General features: G+C 33.8%; 1 protein-coding gene across 1 annotated transcript in view; it reads right to left on the reverse strand.

Annotated features, from left to right (window-relative positions):
- The window catches only part of LOC141338047 (low-density lipoprotein receptor-related protein 1B-like), a gene marked incomplete at its 3' end in the record, with an annotated part of 171,078 nt that overhangs the window by 60,760 nt on the left and 91,943 nt on the right, over positions 1-18,375 (reverse strand). Inside the window, exons 22-30 of the mRNA XM_073843617.1 lie at positions 17,905-18,027; positions 11,990-12,171; positions 11,677-11,876; positions 11,410-11,598; positions 11,172-11,320; positions 10,948-11,041; positions 5,817-5,933; positions 5,604-5,723; positions 2,396-2,515 (exon numbers count right to left, since the gene is read on the reverse strand). Of these exons, the coding sequence (XP_073699718.1) occupies positions 2,396-2,515; positions 5,604-5,723; positions 5,817-5,933; positions 10,948-11,041; positions 11,172-11,320; positions 11,410-11,598; positions 11,677-11,876; positions 11,990-12,171; positions 17,905-18,027 (1,294 nt within the window). The remainder of the gene's footprint in view (positions 1-2,395; positions 2,516-5,603; positions 5,724-5,816; positions 5,934-10,947; positions 11,042-11,171; positions 11,321-11,409; positions 11,599-11,676; positions 11,877-11,989; positions 12,172-17,904; positions 18,028-18,375) is intronic.

The raw sequence follows: 18,375 nt of genomic DNA on the forward strand, positions 1-18,375 counted from the left end.
ACACGACTGCAGTGGAAAACTTTCTCCAAATTCCCAAACGACAAAATCATGTCAAACTTCAGCTTACTTCCTTCTTGAAATGCACTAAACTTTCCCTGTAATGAAAGCTAGTGGGTTAGTTGGTCCCTTGGAGAGGTAAAAACGGCAAACTAAAATTCGGTGCTGGACAGAAACAGACAACACTTGTAAAAACTATTTTGTTTTATAATGTTGGACAGATCGATATAAAATGAAAAACAATTTACAAGACAATTTGTTACAGCGATATCACCTAATGTACTTGACGGCCATTACAAACTACACAGAGAAACATTACTAGTAATAATGTGAGGACGTTCTTCAAAATACTACACGACACTGACAAAGAGAAAGTCGATTTGTTCAAGATGTGAGGGCTTTAAAGTTCATAGTCAACACTAAACAATCTTGAGCGTGTCAGCTGTATAATATGAGGTCCACAATCCCTCTTCTCTGTAACTTTCACTAGATATGATTTCATAATTGTCCTCCAAAAGTACTGGAAAACTTCTAACTAGTTTTTCAATGCAATTATCATAAGGAGTGTCAAGTGAGAAGATTCGCTTTAAATGCAATAGTTTGGGAATTATTTCAGCAAATAACAGCTTTGTATATAGAATATAAACTATAAATGCATTTTGGGGTCAAAATATATTTCAAATATAAATATAAATGTGAATATCGAATATAAAAATCTACATAGCTACAGTATTACTTAAGGATTTCTAATTATTTTATTTTATATAAATATTATATAAATATCTAATTTAAATATCTAAATAAAATTGTTGTTAACAGGATAACTTAAGGATTTGTTATATTTTATTTTATATAAATATAAAATAAATATCTAATTTAATATCTAAATAGTTGTAATCAGGATTACTTAAGGATTTATTATTTTATTTTTATTTGGGCCAAAATATATTTCAAATATAAATGTAAATGTGAATATTGAATATACAAATCTAAATAGCTGCAGTATAACTTAAGGATTTTTAATTATTTTATTTTATTTTATATAAATATTACATAAATATCAAATTAAAATTTCTAAATAGTTGTAAACAGTATACATTAAGGATTTATTTTATTTTATTTATCTACATTAAACTACATTAGTCAAACATTGTTTTTTACTACATTAGTCAAACATTGTTTTTTACTACATTAGTCAAACATTTTTTTTTTTTTTTGTATATTTAAAGATTTTTAATTTAATTTAATTTAATTATTTATTTATTTTTTAAGGGCCAAAATTTCAAATATTTCTTTGAAATTTTAATGGACTAAAATATATTTCAAATTTGAATATCAAATATATCTAAATAGTTTCAAACAGTATAACTTAAGAAATTAAAAATAAAAATATATATTAAATATAAAAATAATAAACTTTTTAAATGTGTGTTTTTTATATATGTTTTAACTCTATTTAGAATTATTCCATTATTTGGAATAAAATATACGTTTAAGTACAGCTTAAGAACATTTTTTGGAATATTTATTTTTGAATATGTGAAGTTTTTCATATATAACTGAATTTCACCTTAAAATGACAAATTATATTACAAAATGTATTTAGAATTTTGAATTTTAAAACATATTATATATTTTGAGTATAATAATGGAATAATGAAAAATATTAAAAAAAAAATGTTTTTTGGAAAACATTTGAAATACATTTTATTTTATAGTTTTTTAAATAGATTTATAATATAATTTCAAATTATATTTTGACATTTCTTAATTATTCATTAATTAAACACTAAACTATCATTATTAAATTATAGTAAAGTATCATAATGAGGTTAAAAACATCCATCAATTCAAAGCTGACAGTGAAATAAGCGAGAAGATGAGCAATAAGCAACTTCTTAACAATAATCACTTCCCTTGAAATAGTTACACGTCGTCTACAAGCCAAAGCAGCTGCTTAACTTGACACATTGCTCGGCTAAAACACAGAAAAAACTGAATCTGCATAATTATAGCACACTAATTCATCCATTTTGAGCCCAATGGAAAAGACTAATCGGTTAGCTGCTCATAAAGCAAACACAATGCAACCTGACAACGTTCGCCCTGAAAAAACATTAGCGCCTGGGTGAGCGGTTTTCAGCGAAACGTCTCTTAGCGCACTAGCACGTCCGCAAAACCCCAAGATTAGAGTAGGAACTCCAAGAAGTCGAGCAGAAGCGATCTTTATTCATCTGCGTCAGTCCTTGGGGCAAACAGTCGGTGCAAAATTAAAGCAAATGGAACGTTTTAGGAGTTCAGACCAGTAGAAACTTCTCACGCTGAATTTTATGGAGGATATTTATGGCGGTAGTGGTGATGAGCGTGAGGTAATGCATGGAGACGCCGAGTGACTCACCGCAGTTGGCCTCGTCAGAGCCGTCGGCGCAGTCGGGATCCTCGTCGCACACCCACAGTTTGGAGATGCAGTGCATTGTGGTCTTGCACTGAAACTGGGACGGCGAGCAAGTGTTCTCGGCTGGAGATGTGGAAAGAAGAAGATCATGTGATCAAAACTTTGAGAAGATAAGTTCAGTTGACAAACCACAGAATAACTTTTTTTTTTTTTTTTGCCATATACCAGAGTTCAGTTTTAGATGAGATTTTAGAGCTACTTTAAGGAGTCCAACAGTTTGTTGAGGCTTTATACAGCTGCGACTCTTTTTGAGAGAGTTGCACCATAAAGAATCAGTAACACACTGCAGAAAACTTGCTTTGATCTTCCCACAAACCCTCAGAAATAAAGCCATGGATTGTGCATAATAACAAGAACGTTGCTCGCAGCAGGCGATCTGCGGTCCGACAGTGATTGTCTTGCAATTGATTGTATATAAGGAGATGAATTTGCACACAAGCACTGCTTTGATGGATGCGATGAATTAAGAGACAACATTTCTCACTTTTTTGTGGGGGGGAGGGGGGGTAATATATATGTCTTTTACTTTAAGTTATTGGTGCTAGTAAATGTAATATTTTAATGTTGTTATTTAAATTCTAATAAGTACATAAAAAGTATTTAGATAGATAGATATATAGTATGACATAATGATAGATAGATAGATAGATAGATAGATAGATAGATAGATAGATAGATAGATAGATAGATAGATAGATAGATAGATAGATAGATAGATAGATAGTATGACATAATGATAGATAGATAGATAGATAGATAGATAGATAGATAGATAGATAGATAGATAGATAGATAGATAGATAGATAGATAGATAGAACGATAGATAGATAGATAGATAGATAGATAGATAGATAGATAGATAGATAGATAGATAGATAGATAGATAGATAGATAGATAGATAGATAGATAGAACAATGTAACGGTAGATATATATAATAAATCAACAATAGATAGATAGATAGATAGATAGATAGATAGATAGATAGATAGATAGATAGATAGATAGATAGAACGATAGATAGATAGATAGATAGATAGATAGATAGATAGATAGATAGAGCGATAGAATGATAGAGCGATGAAAAACTAGACAGATAGACAGATAGAATGATTGATAGAATGATAGAACGATAGAATGATAGAGCGACAGAATGATGATAGAACAATAGACCGATAGAATGATAGATAGAGCGATAGAATGATAGATAGAGCGATAGAATGATAGAGCGATAAAAAGTAGACAGATAGACCGACTGAACGACAGAAAGATAGAACGATAGATAAATAGATAGATAGATAGACAGACAGAATGACAGCTAGAACGATAGAATAATAGCGTGATAAAAAACTAGACATAGACCGATAGAACAATAGATAGATAGATCGATAGATAGATAGATAGATAGAGCGATAGAATGACAGTGATAAAAACTAGACAGATAGAATGAAAGAACGACAGAATGATAGATAGAACGATAGATAGATAGATAGATAGATAGATAGATAGATAAAGAGTGATAGAATGACAGTGATAAAAACTAGACAGATAGAATGAAAGAACGACAGAATGATAGATAGAACGATAGATAGATAGATAGATAGATAGATAGATAGATAGATAGATAGATAGATAGATAAAGAGTGATAGAATGACAGTGATAAAAACTAGACAGATAGAATGAAAGAACGACAGAATGATAGATAGAACGATAGATAGATAGAACGATAGATAGATAGAACGATAGATAGATAGATAGATAGATAGATAGATAGATAGATAGATAGATAGATAGATAGATAGATAGATAGATAGATAGATAGATAGATAGATAAAGAGTGATAGAATGATAGAGCGATAAAAAACTAGACAGATAGACTGCTAGAACGATAGATAGATAGATACACATATACATATTCCTGGATATGTTTTTAAAGTTTTACCTGGATTAATTTATGAACATTTTATACTTTGCAAAGCATAATTAATTCATGAAAAAAAACAAGTAAAACAAGAATGTACCCTGGTGGTCTGACTAACCACAATTTCTTTCGCCTCACATCTCCGTTTTCAGGCCGCTGTGCGCTAAGCTAATCTAAGCCTAGACCCGACATTCCCGGTGGTGGAGCCGCAATCCTGACCCACAGCGCTCTCCTTCCTTTTGGGGGGAGGAGGTCTAAAGCCGGCCTCTAATGCCATGCTCCATATGCGATTATCCCTGTTAAACCCTCCCTCTGTTTGGCTAATCAGTGCCCAGGGCTGAGCTCAGCTCCCCTGGATCCAAAACGCCGTCAGACCCCCTCAAAAGCCTCTTAGAGTCCTGGAGACCCTCCAGGCTCCGTCCCATGCAAGGCTGTTAATGATTTTCCTCGATTTATACTTCTATCTTTCTGATTTTCTCTCGAAGAAGACAGACAGCTTCTCTTCTGCGCTCTCTCATAAGGGCGTACCAGAACCGGGCGTCTTATCAAAGACCAGCCAGATACTCGACTCTGGGGAGGAGTGAGAAATTAGGCCCCTGCTGTGGCTTCAAATGGAGGATTCAGATCTGAGAGAGAGCATTAACTTCTGCCAGTCTCCTACTTCTGTACCACCACCTAAAATAAGACTTGCATTTGGACTAGGATTCAAATCCCCGTCGCTCGAAGTAATGATTACTCCAGCCTGATTTCTGAAGGTGATACAAGATGGCTTCTTTGCTTACTAGTTAGCAAGCGTACCTCGCTTGCTTTTTCCCTCATTTCACTCTTTTCTTCTCGCTGTCGGTGTCCTAAATTCCCCTCGAGCAATTCCGTCGAAAGTGCTCTGCAGCCGAGGAATGAGAAAACAAAACAAAACTTTCGGCAATGTTTACCAGGCTCCTCGCTTGGCACTTTTCTCATCAACCGATGCAAAGTTCTCAAACATTTTGTTGAATCTGTCTGAGTTTGACCTTCACGAGCCAATAAACACATTCGACAGTCATAAAGGAGATTTCATCTATTTCCGACCTCTCTTGCTCTTATTTTCTGGATGTTTTTTCATCTCCTGAAGGGAAATCTAGCCCAACAGGAACTTTTTTGCAGAGATTCTTTAAGGAACGATGAAAACAGTTTGTGGTCCTTGATATCAAATCTGACAGTGAGAGAAAATAAGTGCTACTGTCTCTTACGGCAATCGGTTTCATCTTCACCATCTCCGCAGTCGTCTTGTCCGTTACAGCGCAGGTTTATAGGGATGCACTTCTGCTTGTGAGTGCACTTAAACTGGCCAGACAGGCAGATATATGAGTCTGAAAGCAAATGCAAACAAGGATATCATTGTACGATACATCATACTGCATTACACTTGGTCTCCATTTATCCATCCATCAATCTATAATTACCACAGTTGGCTTCATCTGAGTTGTCTCCGCAGTCGTTCTCTCCATCACAGATGAAGGGAGGGAGGGCACACAAACCCGTTCCACACTGGAACCTTCCGGGCTGACATTTAAACTCCGCTGTAAGTGAAAGAAAGTACAAATGAATGAACAAAGAAAGAAAGAAAAAAAGATAGAATGGAAGAAACAATGAACAAAAGTAGGAAAGAAGGAACGAATTAAAGAAATAAAGAAAGAATTAATGAATTCACCAAATAAATGAAAGAACGAATGTACAAATGAACGAACGAGAAAACGTGTGAAAGAAATATAGAACGTAAGAGCAAACAAATGGACGACAAAACTAGAGGAAAAAATTTTGAATGAACAAACAAAAAAGGAATAACGAATGAACAAGCAAACAAAAGAGAAAATGAATGAATGAATGAAAGAAGAAAAAAATAATTAAATGAACGCAAGAAAGGAAGAAAGAATAAACTAAATGAATGAACAAAAGAAAAAAAACAATGAACGAAAGAAAGAACAATTGGATGAACAAAAGAAAATAAAAGCAAAACAATGAACAAAAATATGAACAAATTAACAAAAGAAAGAAAGAAAGAAATACAAGCAAATACAAGAACAAGCAAACAGAAAAAAAGAAAAATACACGAGTGAATGAACAGATGAAAGAAAGAATAAAAGAAACAAATGAAAGAAAAAAGGAATAAAGCAAAAGAAAAAAGGAAAGCAAAAAAGAAAGAATGATCAAAAGAAAGAAAGATTAATGAAAATTGAAATTAATGAAAAACAAAAGAACAGGTAAACAAAAAAGAAGAAAAAAGAGAAATAATTGAGTGAATGAACAGACAAAAGAAAAAAAGAAAAAAGAAAGCAAGCAAGAAAGAAAGAACTAACAAACAAAAAATGAACAGATGAACAAATGAACGAACAAACAAACGTAGGATTGAATGGAAGAAAGAAGAGAAATGAATGAATGAATGAATGAACAGATAAAAAAGAAAGAAAGAAAGAATAAAAGAAAAAAGAAAGAATGAATAAAAGAAAAAAAAACGAATGGAAATATGAATAAATTATCAAACGTAAGAAAGAAAGCATGAAAGAAAGAAAGAAAGAAAGAAAGAATAAAATAAAAAAAGAAAGAATGAATGAATAAAAGAAAAGAATGAGTGAAAATATGCACAAATTTTCAATTGTAAGTAAGAAAGAAAGAAAGAAAGAAAAGAAAGAAAGAAAGAAAGAAAGAAAGAAAGAAAGAAAGAAAGAAAGAAAGAAAGAAAGAAAGAAAGAAAGAAAGAACAAATAACGGAAGAAAAAAGAGAAATAAATGACTGAACAGATGAAAGAAAAAAGAAGGACTAAAGCGAAAAAGAAAAAAGGAAAGCAAAAAAGAAAGAATAAAATAAAAAAAGAAAGAATTACTGAATAAAAGAAAAAAGAATGAACGAAAATATGAACAAATTAACAAACAAGAAAGAAAGCAAGAAAATAAAAAGAAAGAAAGAAAGAAAGAAAGAAAGAAAGAAAGAAAGAAAGAAAGAAAGAAAGAAAGAAAGAAAGAAAGAAACAAAACGAGCAAACAAAATAATAATAAATTAAATAAGGACAAATGTTCAAAAACAGAGATAATGAACACGCAAATTCTGAAGTTAAACTGAGTGAATAAACAAGTGAAAACAAAAAGACAGAAATACTGACAGATGGAAAGACAGAATAAACAAACAAGAGCAAACAGAACAAAGTAATAACAAAGAACAAGTGAATAAACAAATAAATGAGCAACTGTTTAGCTAAATGAACAAGCAATCACAATAAAGACAAATAAATAAAAACAAATTCAAAGACAGAGATAAAACAAAACACAAGCAGTCAGCCAGTAAGCCAGAAAGAACATCCTACAGAAATGTGCTTTTATTTCTTTTTTTCTTTTTCCTTGGGCACAATACAAAATAGATTTTGCTTGTTGTCAGCTTTGACATCTCTATAGCTCAGTATGCGATAAACTGCTAGACGAGATAACAAATAACCTGATCCATTTCTCCAGCTTTTCAGTAAATTAGACAATTCACCTTTCAATCAAACAAATGTGAGCACATTACAAATGACCCATATAATGGTACATTCAAAGACACACTTGAATATTACTTTGATGACAGACAAATCTTTATTCAAACATAACTGCTCTATGAACCGGCAAGGAAAATTACAGGAATATGTGGTCACAAAAAGATTTGCCTGTCCTCAACTCGTGAGATAAATAGCTCAAGTGTCTGAAAGGCTTTTTTCTTTCCATTGCACTTAAAGAAATCACAGTTGATAGTAGAGTCAGTTAAAGACACACTATACTTAAAGTTCACAAGTTAAATATACAGCAAAGTGAATTAGCGGGACCAAATCTTAACCTTTCTTTCTCAAGCTTTCTTTCTGTCTACTGCAAACAAAGATGCAATTCAGAAGTGATTCCAACAGTTTGGTTTTAACATGTTGCTAAGCTAACACCACAACATTAAAACCATAGTTCACCCAAAAATAATAATGTCATTAAATACTCTTATGTCGCTCCAAGCCTGTAAGACCTTCATTTATCTCCAGAACACAAATTAAGATTTTTGAAATCCGAGAGCTTTCTGACCCTGCATAAACAGCAACAAAAATACCACGTTCAAGGCCCAAAAAGGTAGTAAGGACATTGTTGCACACAAAAAGTATTCTTGTAGCTTCATAAAATTTTAGCTGAACCATTGATGTCACATTTCTTTCTGGCCCTTCAACATGGTAGTTTTGTTGCTGTCTATGCAGGATCAGAAAGCTCTAACATTTCATCAAAAATATCTTAATTTTTGTTCCGAAGATGAAAGAAGGTCTTACATGGAACAACATGGGGATGAGTAATTAATGACAGAATTTTCTTTTTTGGGTGAACTATCCCTCTAATAAACTCTAAAAAGTTCTAAAATTTCACTTCTGAAGTTGAACGATATAGCGAAAGCCCAAACTAACAAAAGAAAGAAACAACAACTGAAAGAATAAAAGAACAAACAAACAAATGAATGAAGGAAAGAATAAACAAATACCAAAAAAGAAAGAAAGAAAGAAAGAAAGAAAGAAAGAAAGAAAGAAAGAGGAAAGGAAGACCAAAAAAAAGTAAAAACAAATGAAAGAGCGAAAGATCAAACAAACAAAATAAATATTAAATGAAAGAACAAAAGTCCAAACAAACAAAAGAATGAACAAATGAATGAATCAAAAAGAGTAAATAAACAATGAACAAACAAAAGAAAAAAGAAAGACTGAACGAAAATAGAACATACACACAAATGAAGGAATAAACAAAGAAAGAAAGAAAGAAAGAAAGACCAAACTAAAGAAAAAAGTAATGAAAGAACAAAAAAAAACAAATAAACTACAGAAAGAATGACAAAGAATGAACAAAGAAACTACAGAAAGACTGAACAATGAATAAACAAATAAAGAAAGAAAGAAAAACCAAACAAACAAAAGAACAAATAAAAGAATGAAAGACCAAACAAACAAAAAATTATCGAACAAATGAATTAAAAAAAAGAAAAAAGAAAGAATAAAGAATAAACTAAAAAAGAAACCAAACAAACAAACGAAAGAACAAACGAATGAATGAAGTATCAAATAAACAAAAGAAAGAATGAACAATGAACAAATTAACAAACTAATGAAATAAGAAAAGAAAGTGTGAAAGACTGAATGAAAACAGAACAAACAAACGAAATGAAGGAATAAACAAAGACCGAAAGAAAAAAAAAGAAAAATGAAAAGGAAAGAAAGACCAAACAAACAAAAGAAAGAAAAAAATTAACTAATGAATAAAATACCAAACAAACAAAAGAAAGAACAAACTAATGAATAAAAGATCAAACAAACAAAAGAAAGAATGAACAATGAACAAACGAATGAAAGAAGAAAAGAAAGTGTAAAAGACTGAATGAAAATAGAACAAACAAATAAATGAAGGAATAAACAAAGACCGAAAAAAAAAGAAAAACGAAAAGAAAGAAAGAATGAAGAAAGGAAGACCAAACAAAATAAAGAAAAACTAATGAAAGAATTAAAAAAAACTTACTAAAGAATAAACAAAAAAGAAAGACCAAACAAATAAAAGAACAAATAAAAGAATGAAAGTCCAGACAAACAAAATAATTAACAATCAAACAAATGAATGAAAAAATAAATAAACTAAAAAAGACCAAACAAATGAAAGAACAAACAAACAAATAAACGAAAGATCAGACAAACGAAAGAAAGAATGAACAATGCACAAATTAACAAACAAATGAAAGAAGTAAAGAAAGTGTGAAAGACTGAATGAAAATAGAACAAACAAAAAATGAAGGAATAAACAAAGACAGAAAGCAAACAAAGAAAAAAGTAAAGAATGAAGAAAATAGACCAAACAAACAAAAGAATGAACAAAAGAATAAACAAACAAATGAATGAATGAAAAAAGCAAAAATAAATTAAAGAAAGAAAAAAAGACCAAACAAAGGAAAGAAAGAACAAAAGAAAGAATGAAAGACCAAACAAACAAACAAAAAAATGAACAATGAACGCATTAATGAACTAAAGAATGAAGTGAAAGACTGAAAAAAAAAATAGAATGGACAAAAAACAAAGGAATAAACAAAGACGGAGGAAGATTAACAAAAAGAAAGAATGAAGGTCCAAACAAACAAAAGAATAAAACAAACTAACAAATGAAAAATGAAAGAACAAACAAACAAATAAACAAACAAAAGACAATTTTTAGCAATGCCCTTACTACCTTTCTGGCCCTTGCACATGGTAGTTGTGTTGCTGTCTATGCAGGTTCAGAAAGCTCTAAAACTTCATCAATTTGTGTTCCCAAGATGACATGAGGATTGATGACAGAATTTTCTTTTTTGAGTGAACTATCCCTTTTACATGAAATACCATCTTTGAATTTGTCCCAAAAAAATACTGTAGAAGGCTTCATGGTCCAAACCTCATCTATGATCCCTAAGAAGTCTCTTTAGGTAGCTAACTAGATTTAGAGTCTTACAGACTCTACAATGCATTACAACAAGTATTTTTCACCAGCTTAACCGGTTTTGGCTGAGATCCACTATGTCTGTCTACTTACGGCAATCTGCCGGCTCATCAGATCCGTCTCCGCAGTCATCCACAGTGTCGCACTTCCACCAGAAAGGAATACACTCATCCGTACCACAGCGGAACTACACACACAAAGAGACAACCTCTTAAACAACTATTTATCGAGAAGCAGACTGGATATAATTGGTAGTTTAAAGTAGTGCCAAGAGTAGAACCCTTATTCGGGCTCCTGAGGTAATTATAAAGTCACACCTGGCTGGCGGTGCAGTTAGACAGACAGGTTTTGTTGTCGTTTGCCAGGTAGAAGTGTGTAGGGCAAGCGCACTTGTATCCCCCACCAGGGGAAAGAAGGCATAGGTGACTGCACCCTCCATTAGTCACCTGACACTGATGCTTTGGCACTGAGGACAAACAACAAACCATGAAAACAACATGACTCCAGTACCAAAAGTCATCGGAAGACTTATCCAAGAGATTCTCACTGTAATACCGTCAGGTTGTCGGAGCGGATGGTAGACTTTAATGTCTCGAATGGTTTGCCAGGAGCTGAGGAGTTCTGTATGCTGGCCGCCGGACGTCTTGTGCGAGCGACTGAGGGTTTTCGACTTCTGGTCGCTCCAGTAGACGAAGTCTTCAAAGAGTGCGAGACCGGTTACGCCACCTATGTCCTTGATTGGGACTAGAAATTGGGAATGGGAGATCTTATTGAGGACCATTCGAATTAAGATGAGACAACATTCGAGACAAGACGACTTACCTTTGTGTCTTTTTGTACCATCCATGTTTGAAAATAAAATATGGTTCTCGTCAGCCCAATAGATCCTTTTGTTGATATGGTCAATGGTCAAGGCCGAGGGAGCGCGTATTTCTGTGTCAATTAGGACACGTGGTTTGCTTCCGTCCATTCCGATCCGTCCAATTTGGGGCTGCTCGCAGCAGTCGATCCAGAAGACATATCTAAGGCACCATGGGAATAAATGGCTTTGAATGGTGCACCACTGCTTAAAAGTGTACTTAAAACCAATACAGTCTGGGATTGCGAACAATAGGCAGTAATAAGTATCATTTACCCCATGAGAGTGTCGAGAGCGAGAGCGGTCGGATTCTTCAATCCAGTCCTCAGCAGTACGGTCGGGTAGAGTCCATTAGCTTTCGCCACCTCGAGTGTCTTTCTCTCGCCGTCACACCAGTACAAGTTCTTGCCGATCCAGTCCACAGCTAGAGCACTGGGGACAGACGTCCTGTGAACCACCTGAGAAAACAGCAGTCAGACACAGTTGGTCTCTTTTGGACAGTTATTCACATGGATTTATCTACAGCCAGTACCGCAGGGGACAAGTGCTTCCTAGCAGAAAAGTTCAGAGTGGCGAGTGTGGGATACAGCTGTGCAGTGTATTTTGCTGCTAGAGTCATATAAAAGTAAGTCTTTATGGTTTCCACCAACTGTTATTGTCCTGACAGGAATTTAAATGGTAGTATACAACCAGAAACAAACCAAAATTTCTTCTTATAAACCCAATTCTGTCTCTCATTGGCTAAAGATGAGTTAGCATTGAAGATAGCCAGCACATTAGCAAACAACAGTCAACAGTCAACTTGCATACATTGTCAGATAAAATGTGGGAGGGGGAGGCTTTGTTTTCATATCAAAACAAAACTTTAATAATATAATTACCTCTAGATGTGGTTCAACAATGGCTTGGAGGTCCACAAAATAGTTTGTAAACCCAAATAAATTAACAAGATTTCACTGCAGAAAGTTACGTTAAAACAGCATATTGTAAGCAAATGATAAACTTGCCGATGAAGAGGCTTTGTTTTTTTTTCAAATGAAACTAAAAGTTCAAGGCTTTGATAATGTATAGATGATTTGTTTCTTAACTGGTGGTTTCTAGGTCCAACAAAAATACATTTAGCATACCAACATAGCATTTAGCAAGCGAATTAGCAAGTTCTCGCTGCAAAAAGTCAAACTACAAACTACTGGTCTTTTGCTGGTCTATGCTGGTCATGTTGCTGGTCAAGGACCAGCATAAAACAGCAAAGGACCAGCATTAACCAGCAAAGGACCAGCATGAACCAGCAAAGTACCAGCATAAACCAGCTAAAATCAGCATCCCAGCACAAAAACATATCTAACCAGCATATGCTGTTTTTTCAGCAGGGAACATATACATATTTTGTTTCTTAACTGGTGGTTTGCAGGTCCAGAAAAATAGTTATCATAGCATTTAGCAAGCAAATTAAGAAGTTTTCATGGCACAAATTCAAAACTACAACAGCATTCAACAACTTGGAAATGTAGGATAAACTTAGCAAGCAAATTAGCACATTTTTACAGCAAAAAGTCAAATTACATCAACAACATTCAGTGACTTGTAAATGTCCCTGATAGCACACGTACATCTCGGAGACATCTATTTGACATAGATTTCACATAGATGTCTCTGACATGTATGTGTTCTATCAGGGTATATGATTTATTTCTTAACTGGTGGTTTGCAGTTCCACCAAATAGTTAGCATAACATGTAGCATTCGAATTAGCAACAACAACAACATTCAACAATTTGTAAACAAAGAATAAACTTGGGAGTAAAAGGGTTTTCTTTAACTAAAATTAAAAATTCAAGGTTATGATAACCTCTTGATGTATTGTTTCTTAATTAATGGTTTACAGATTCACAAGATAGTTAGCATTTCATTTAGCCAGCGAATCAAGTTTTCACTGCAGAAAGCCAAACTAAAACATTGTCTTGTAATTGTAAGATACACTTGGGTGTTAGAAGGCTTTTCAGTTAGCCAGTAAATTAGCAAGGTTTCACTGCAAAAAGCCAAACTAGAACAGCATTCACCAACTTGTAAATATGGGTAAATAAGTGACTGTGAAAAGGCTTCGTTTCTTTACATAAACTAAAAAACTAAAAGCTTTGAAAACCTATAGATGTGTAGGTCTCAACTGGTGGTTTGCAGAACCACAAAAATAATTAGCATAGCAGTTAGCCAGTAAATTAGCAAGGTTTCACTGCAAAAAGTCAAACTGCAACAATGTTAAACAACTTGTAAATGTAGGATAACGTTGTCTGAATGGGCTTTCTTTCTTCAAACAACATGAAAAATTCAAGGCTATGATCATTTCTCTATGTGTATTTTTTTTTTTTAGCAACCTAAAAACTCTTGACTGTCAATGAAAAAATGGGGTTCTAAAACCAAGAGAACCACTGAGCTAGACATTATTATTTCGAATTATCAGCGGGCTATATAACCACTCATTAACAGCACTTCAAAGCTCTCCAAAAATGGCAAGAAAAGTTCCCAAAAGGAGAAGTTTTACAAAAAAAAAAGGCACTTCACAACATTTCACTGCTCATTCTGATCACAGAAACTGCCTGTTTGGCATAAACAATACTCTTCCCAGCTGGCAGATAATCCAGCGCTTTTAATCATTTTCACTCTTGGTTCCTGGTGCCCCCTGCCTAGTGCTTTAAGAGTAAGAGTAACATTCTGCAAGCTGATGAACATTAGAGATGAACATTAAAGACATTTTGCCTCAGACTGGGTCGTACCATCAGCGCTAATTAAAACTAGCCTAGCCGTGATGGATTTCGACATCTTCACAGGTTTTCTAGATGCTGTGCTCACCGGGGAAACGAACATCTTCAGGTAAATGGTACAAAACCACAGGGTTGAGCTACACCACAGGGTGAAAGTGCATAAAAATATGAACCGGGTAAGCAAAACAACACCATCCAAACGTGGCGAATTTAATTACCAAGTCAATTAAGTCACAGTAATGTAAAGCATGCAAAACACACACAAAGCGTACACATTTGGATTGAGGTCGTATGAGAGCAGAGTGTAAGAGTGTTTCTAAGTGTTTAGGCTTGATGTTTATGGTAAATGTTGTTTATAATAAACACCAATGTTTCCAGAATATGTGGTATGAAAATGATCTAACGATGCAAACATGGCCAAAAAATAAATTTGCATGGCACAATTCCTAATATTTTACATTATTTACATAATATTTAAGGCGTGATTGTGTTGAAAAGATTGTTAATGACGTAAAATGTGCATGGCGTTGAGATCAAACTGATCTTGTGGAAAAAGTCAGTGGCAGGGTATTTTTAACATTTACGGATTACCCCCAGTGGTCGAAATTGGTACTGCTACTACAGTACTTTTACTTAACATGACAAGGACATCACATTGAAATTTAACACCTGTGAATATTTAAATATTTAAAATCTGTAGACGTCTCTTATTTTTGCGTTTCTGGATTGCCCCCAGTGGTCAAAATCGGTACTGCTACTACATTATTTTATGAGAAATTGCATGTACATCGCATTGATTGTTTGTAAATTTTTAACACCTGTGAATTTAAGATAAAATCAAACCAAAACATTTCAAATCTCTAGTCATATCTCTTTTTCACATTTATAGATTGGCCCCAGTGGTCAAAACTGGTACTGCTACTACAGCATTTTTATGCGACATGACAGGCAGATCACACTGAATGTTTGTACGTTTCAACATCTGTAAATTTATGATAAAATCTAACTGAAATGTCTCTCTTTTTTCCAATTTCCAGACTGCCCCTATGGTCAAAACTGGCACTGCTACTACAGTACTTTTACGTAACATGACAAGGACATCACATTAAATGTTTGTAAGTTTTAACACCTGTGAATTAATGATAAAATCAAACCGAAATATTTCAAATCTCTAGGCGTCTTTCTTTTAAACATTTTCAGATTGCCCCCAGTGGTCAAAATGACTGTCACTACAGTATTTTTACATGATATGACAGGCATGTCGTATTAATTGTTTGTAAAGGTTTAATGCCGGTGAAGATAAAATCAAACCGAAATATTACAAATCTCTAGACGTCTATCTTTTTTTGCATTTCTGGAACGCCGCCAGTGGTTGAAATTGGTACTGCTACTACAGTCCTTTTACAAAATGTGGCAGGCACATCACATTGAATGTTTGTAAGTATTAACACCTGCGAATTTATGATAAAATCTAACCAAAAAATTTCAAATCTCTAAAGTTCTCACTTTTTCGCAATTTCAGATTGCCCCAGTTTTCGAAATTGGTAGTGCTAGTACAGTATTTTTTTATATTACATGACAAGAACATCACAATGAATGTTTGCAAGATTCAACACCTGTGAATTTATATTAAAATCAAACTAAATATTTAAAATCTGTCTGCATCTCTTTTTTAACATTTCTGGATTGCTCCCAGTGTTTAAAATTGGTATTTCTACTACAGTATTTTTATGTGACGTGATGTGAATTTATGATAAAATCAAACCAAAACACTTCCAATCCTTAGACGTCTCTCTTTTTTGCATTTACAGATTGCCCCTGTGGTCGAAACTGGTACTGCTACTAAAGTACTTTTACACAGCGCGACAGGCACATCACTTTGAATGTGTTAAGTTTCACCGCATGCGAGTTTATAATAAAATCAAACTGAAACATTTCAAATCTCTAGATGTCTCTCTTTTTCGCATTTTTGGACTGCCCCCAGTGGTCGAAACTGGCACTGCTACTAAATTTTTTTGCAACGTGACAGGCACATGTCATTGATTGTTTGTAAAGTTTTAATGGATTCATAATAAAATCTAAATGAAACATTTCAAATTTCTAAATGTCACTGTTTTTCGCATTTTCGGATTGCTCCCAGTGGTCGAAATTGGTATTGCTTCTACAGTATTTATATGCAACGTGACAGTTTGTAAAGTTTCAACACCTGTCAATTTATGATAAAATCAAACCGAAACTCAAATCTCTAGATGTCCCTGTGGTTGAAACTGGTACTGCTACTAAAATATATATATTTTATGTGATTTGACAGGCACATCACATTAAAAGTATGTAAGTTTCAGTGTGTAAGATTATGACAAAATCAAACCGAAACATTTCAAATCTCTAGATGTCTCTCTTTTTCAAATTTCTGGACTGCCCCCAGTGGTCAAAACTGGCACTGCTACTACAGAATTTTTTACGCAATGTGACAGGCACATGGCATTGATTGTTTGTAAAGTTTTAACCCCTATGAATTTATAACAAAATCTAACCAAAATTTGTCACATTTGTAAACATAAATATTTTTCGCATTTCCAGATTGCCCCAATGGTTGAAACTGGTACTGCTACTTAAGTATTTTAACGTGACATGACAGGCACATCACATTGAATGTTTGTAAGTTTCCATGCCTGTGAATCTATGATAAAATCTAACTGAAACGTCTCTCTTTACATTCTAAGATTTTACCAAGAGCATTTTTACCTTGCACTACCTTTTATTTTATTTATTTATTATCTTGTCATGATTTATTTATAAGTTTTCCATCAATTTCCTATAAATATTATCTTAGTCTGGCTTCATTTTGCTTTTAACTTCAACATTGGGGGTGACTTTATCACCGAACTTCGTTGCCTTTACAGAAGCTCTACCTCTCTCTCTCTTTCTCTGTACTATAGCACACTATCATAAATCAGTTCAAGATCCAGAGTTCAATCAAGCTTAATGAGCCATTATGGCTCGATATTAAACATAACGAGCTCTGGCGGCCCAGCAGGGCAAGGCTGGCACACTATGCCCGTTTTCCGCCCTGAGTAATATACGCAAGGGCATTGATGGAGAGGAGTATGAAGACAGACAGCCTTGCACACACATTACCCTGTCTATCATTTCAACTCTGGCTTATTTAATACTAGAAATGCCAGTTATTCTCAGAAAAAAACATAAGCTTTTATTTATTTGTTGGAGTGATGTGAATATGTCTGCTTTCCCCCACATTGGAATCCATCAATTACACAATAAAAATTGCCTCTGTACAGAGGTGATGTGAATCAAATTTACCCAGGGGCAGACAGTATTTGCATATGTCAATCTGGGCAATTCTGGGTGATTTCAAGAGTAATTCAACATAAACACACACATACACACACACAGACACACTCGCGGATGTACCTTGAGGTCACTTCCATTCAGGCGCATTCTGTTTATTCTGCGTCCGCTGGGCCTGCTAGTGTCAATCCAATAGATCAACTCCTTCCTGTAGTCAAAGTCTAGAGAGATGACATTACTGAGTCCCTGAAGAGAGAAAGACAAAGAGAGAGATACCGGCAAAGAGTGAGATTGACAGACAGGATTTTAAAGAAGTCAGGAGGATTTTTTTCCCCTTCTTGGATACATTCTCATTTTTCACACCACCTGAAGAATAATATTAGAACAGTGCGATACATTAGACTATTTGTTTTTAATAAAAACTGAAAGGTTTTTTAAGGTTTATTGTTATTATTATTATTGTTGTTGTTGATGACTAAAACTATTTTTTTTTTTTTTAAATACAGTAATTCTGTAAAGCTAAAATAAAATAAAATAAAATAAAATATAAACATAATAGGTGAAAAAACTTTTTAAAAAATAAGAAATGTTGCT

Source organism: Garra rufa, chromosome 7 (assembly GCF_049309525.1).
Source record: "Garra rufa chromosome 7, GarRuf1.0, whole genome shotgun sequence".
NCBI lineage: Eukaryota > Metazoa > Chordata > Actinopteri > Cypriniformes > Cyprinidae > Garra > Garra rufa.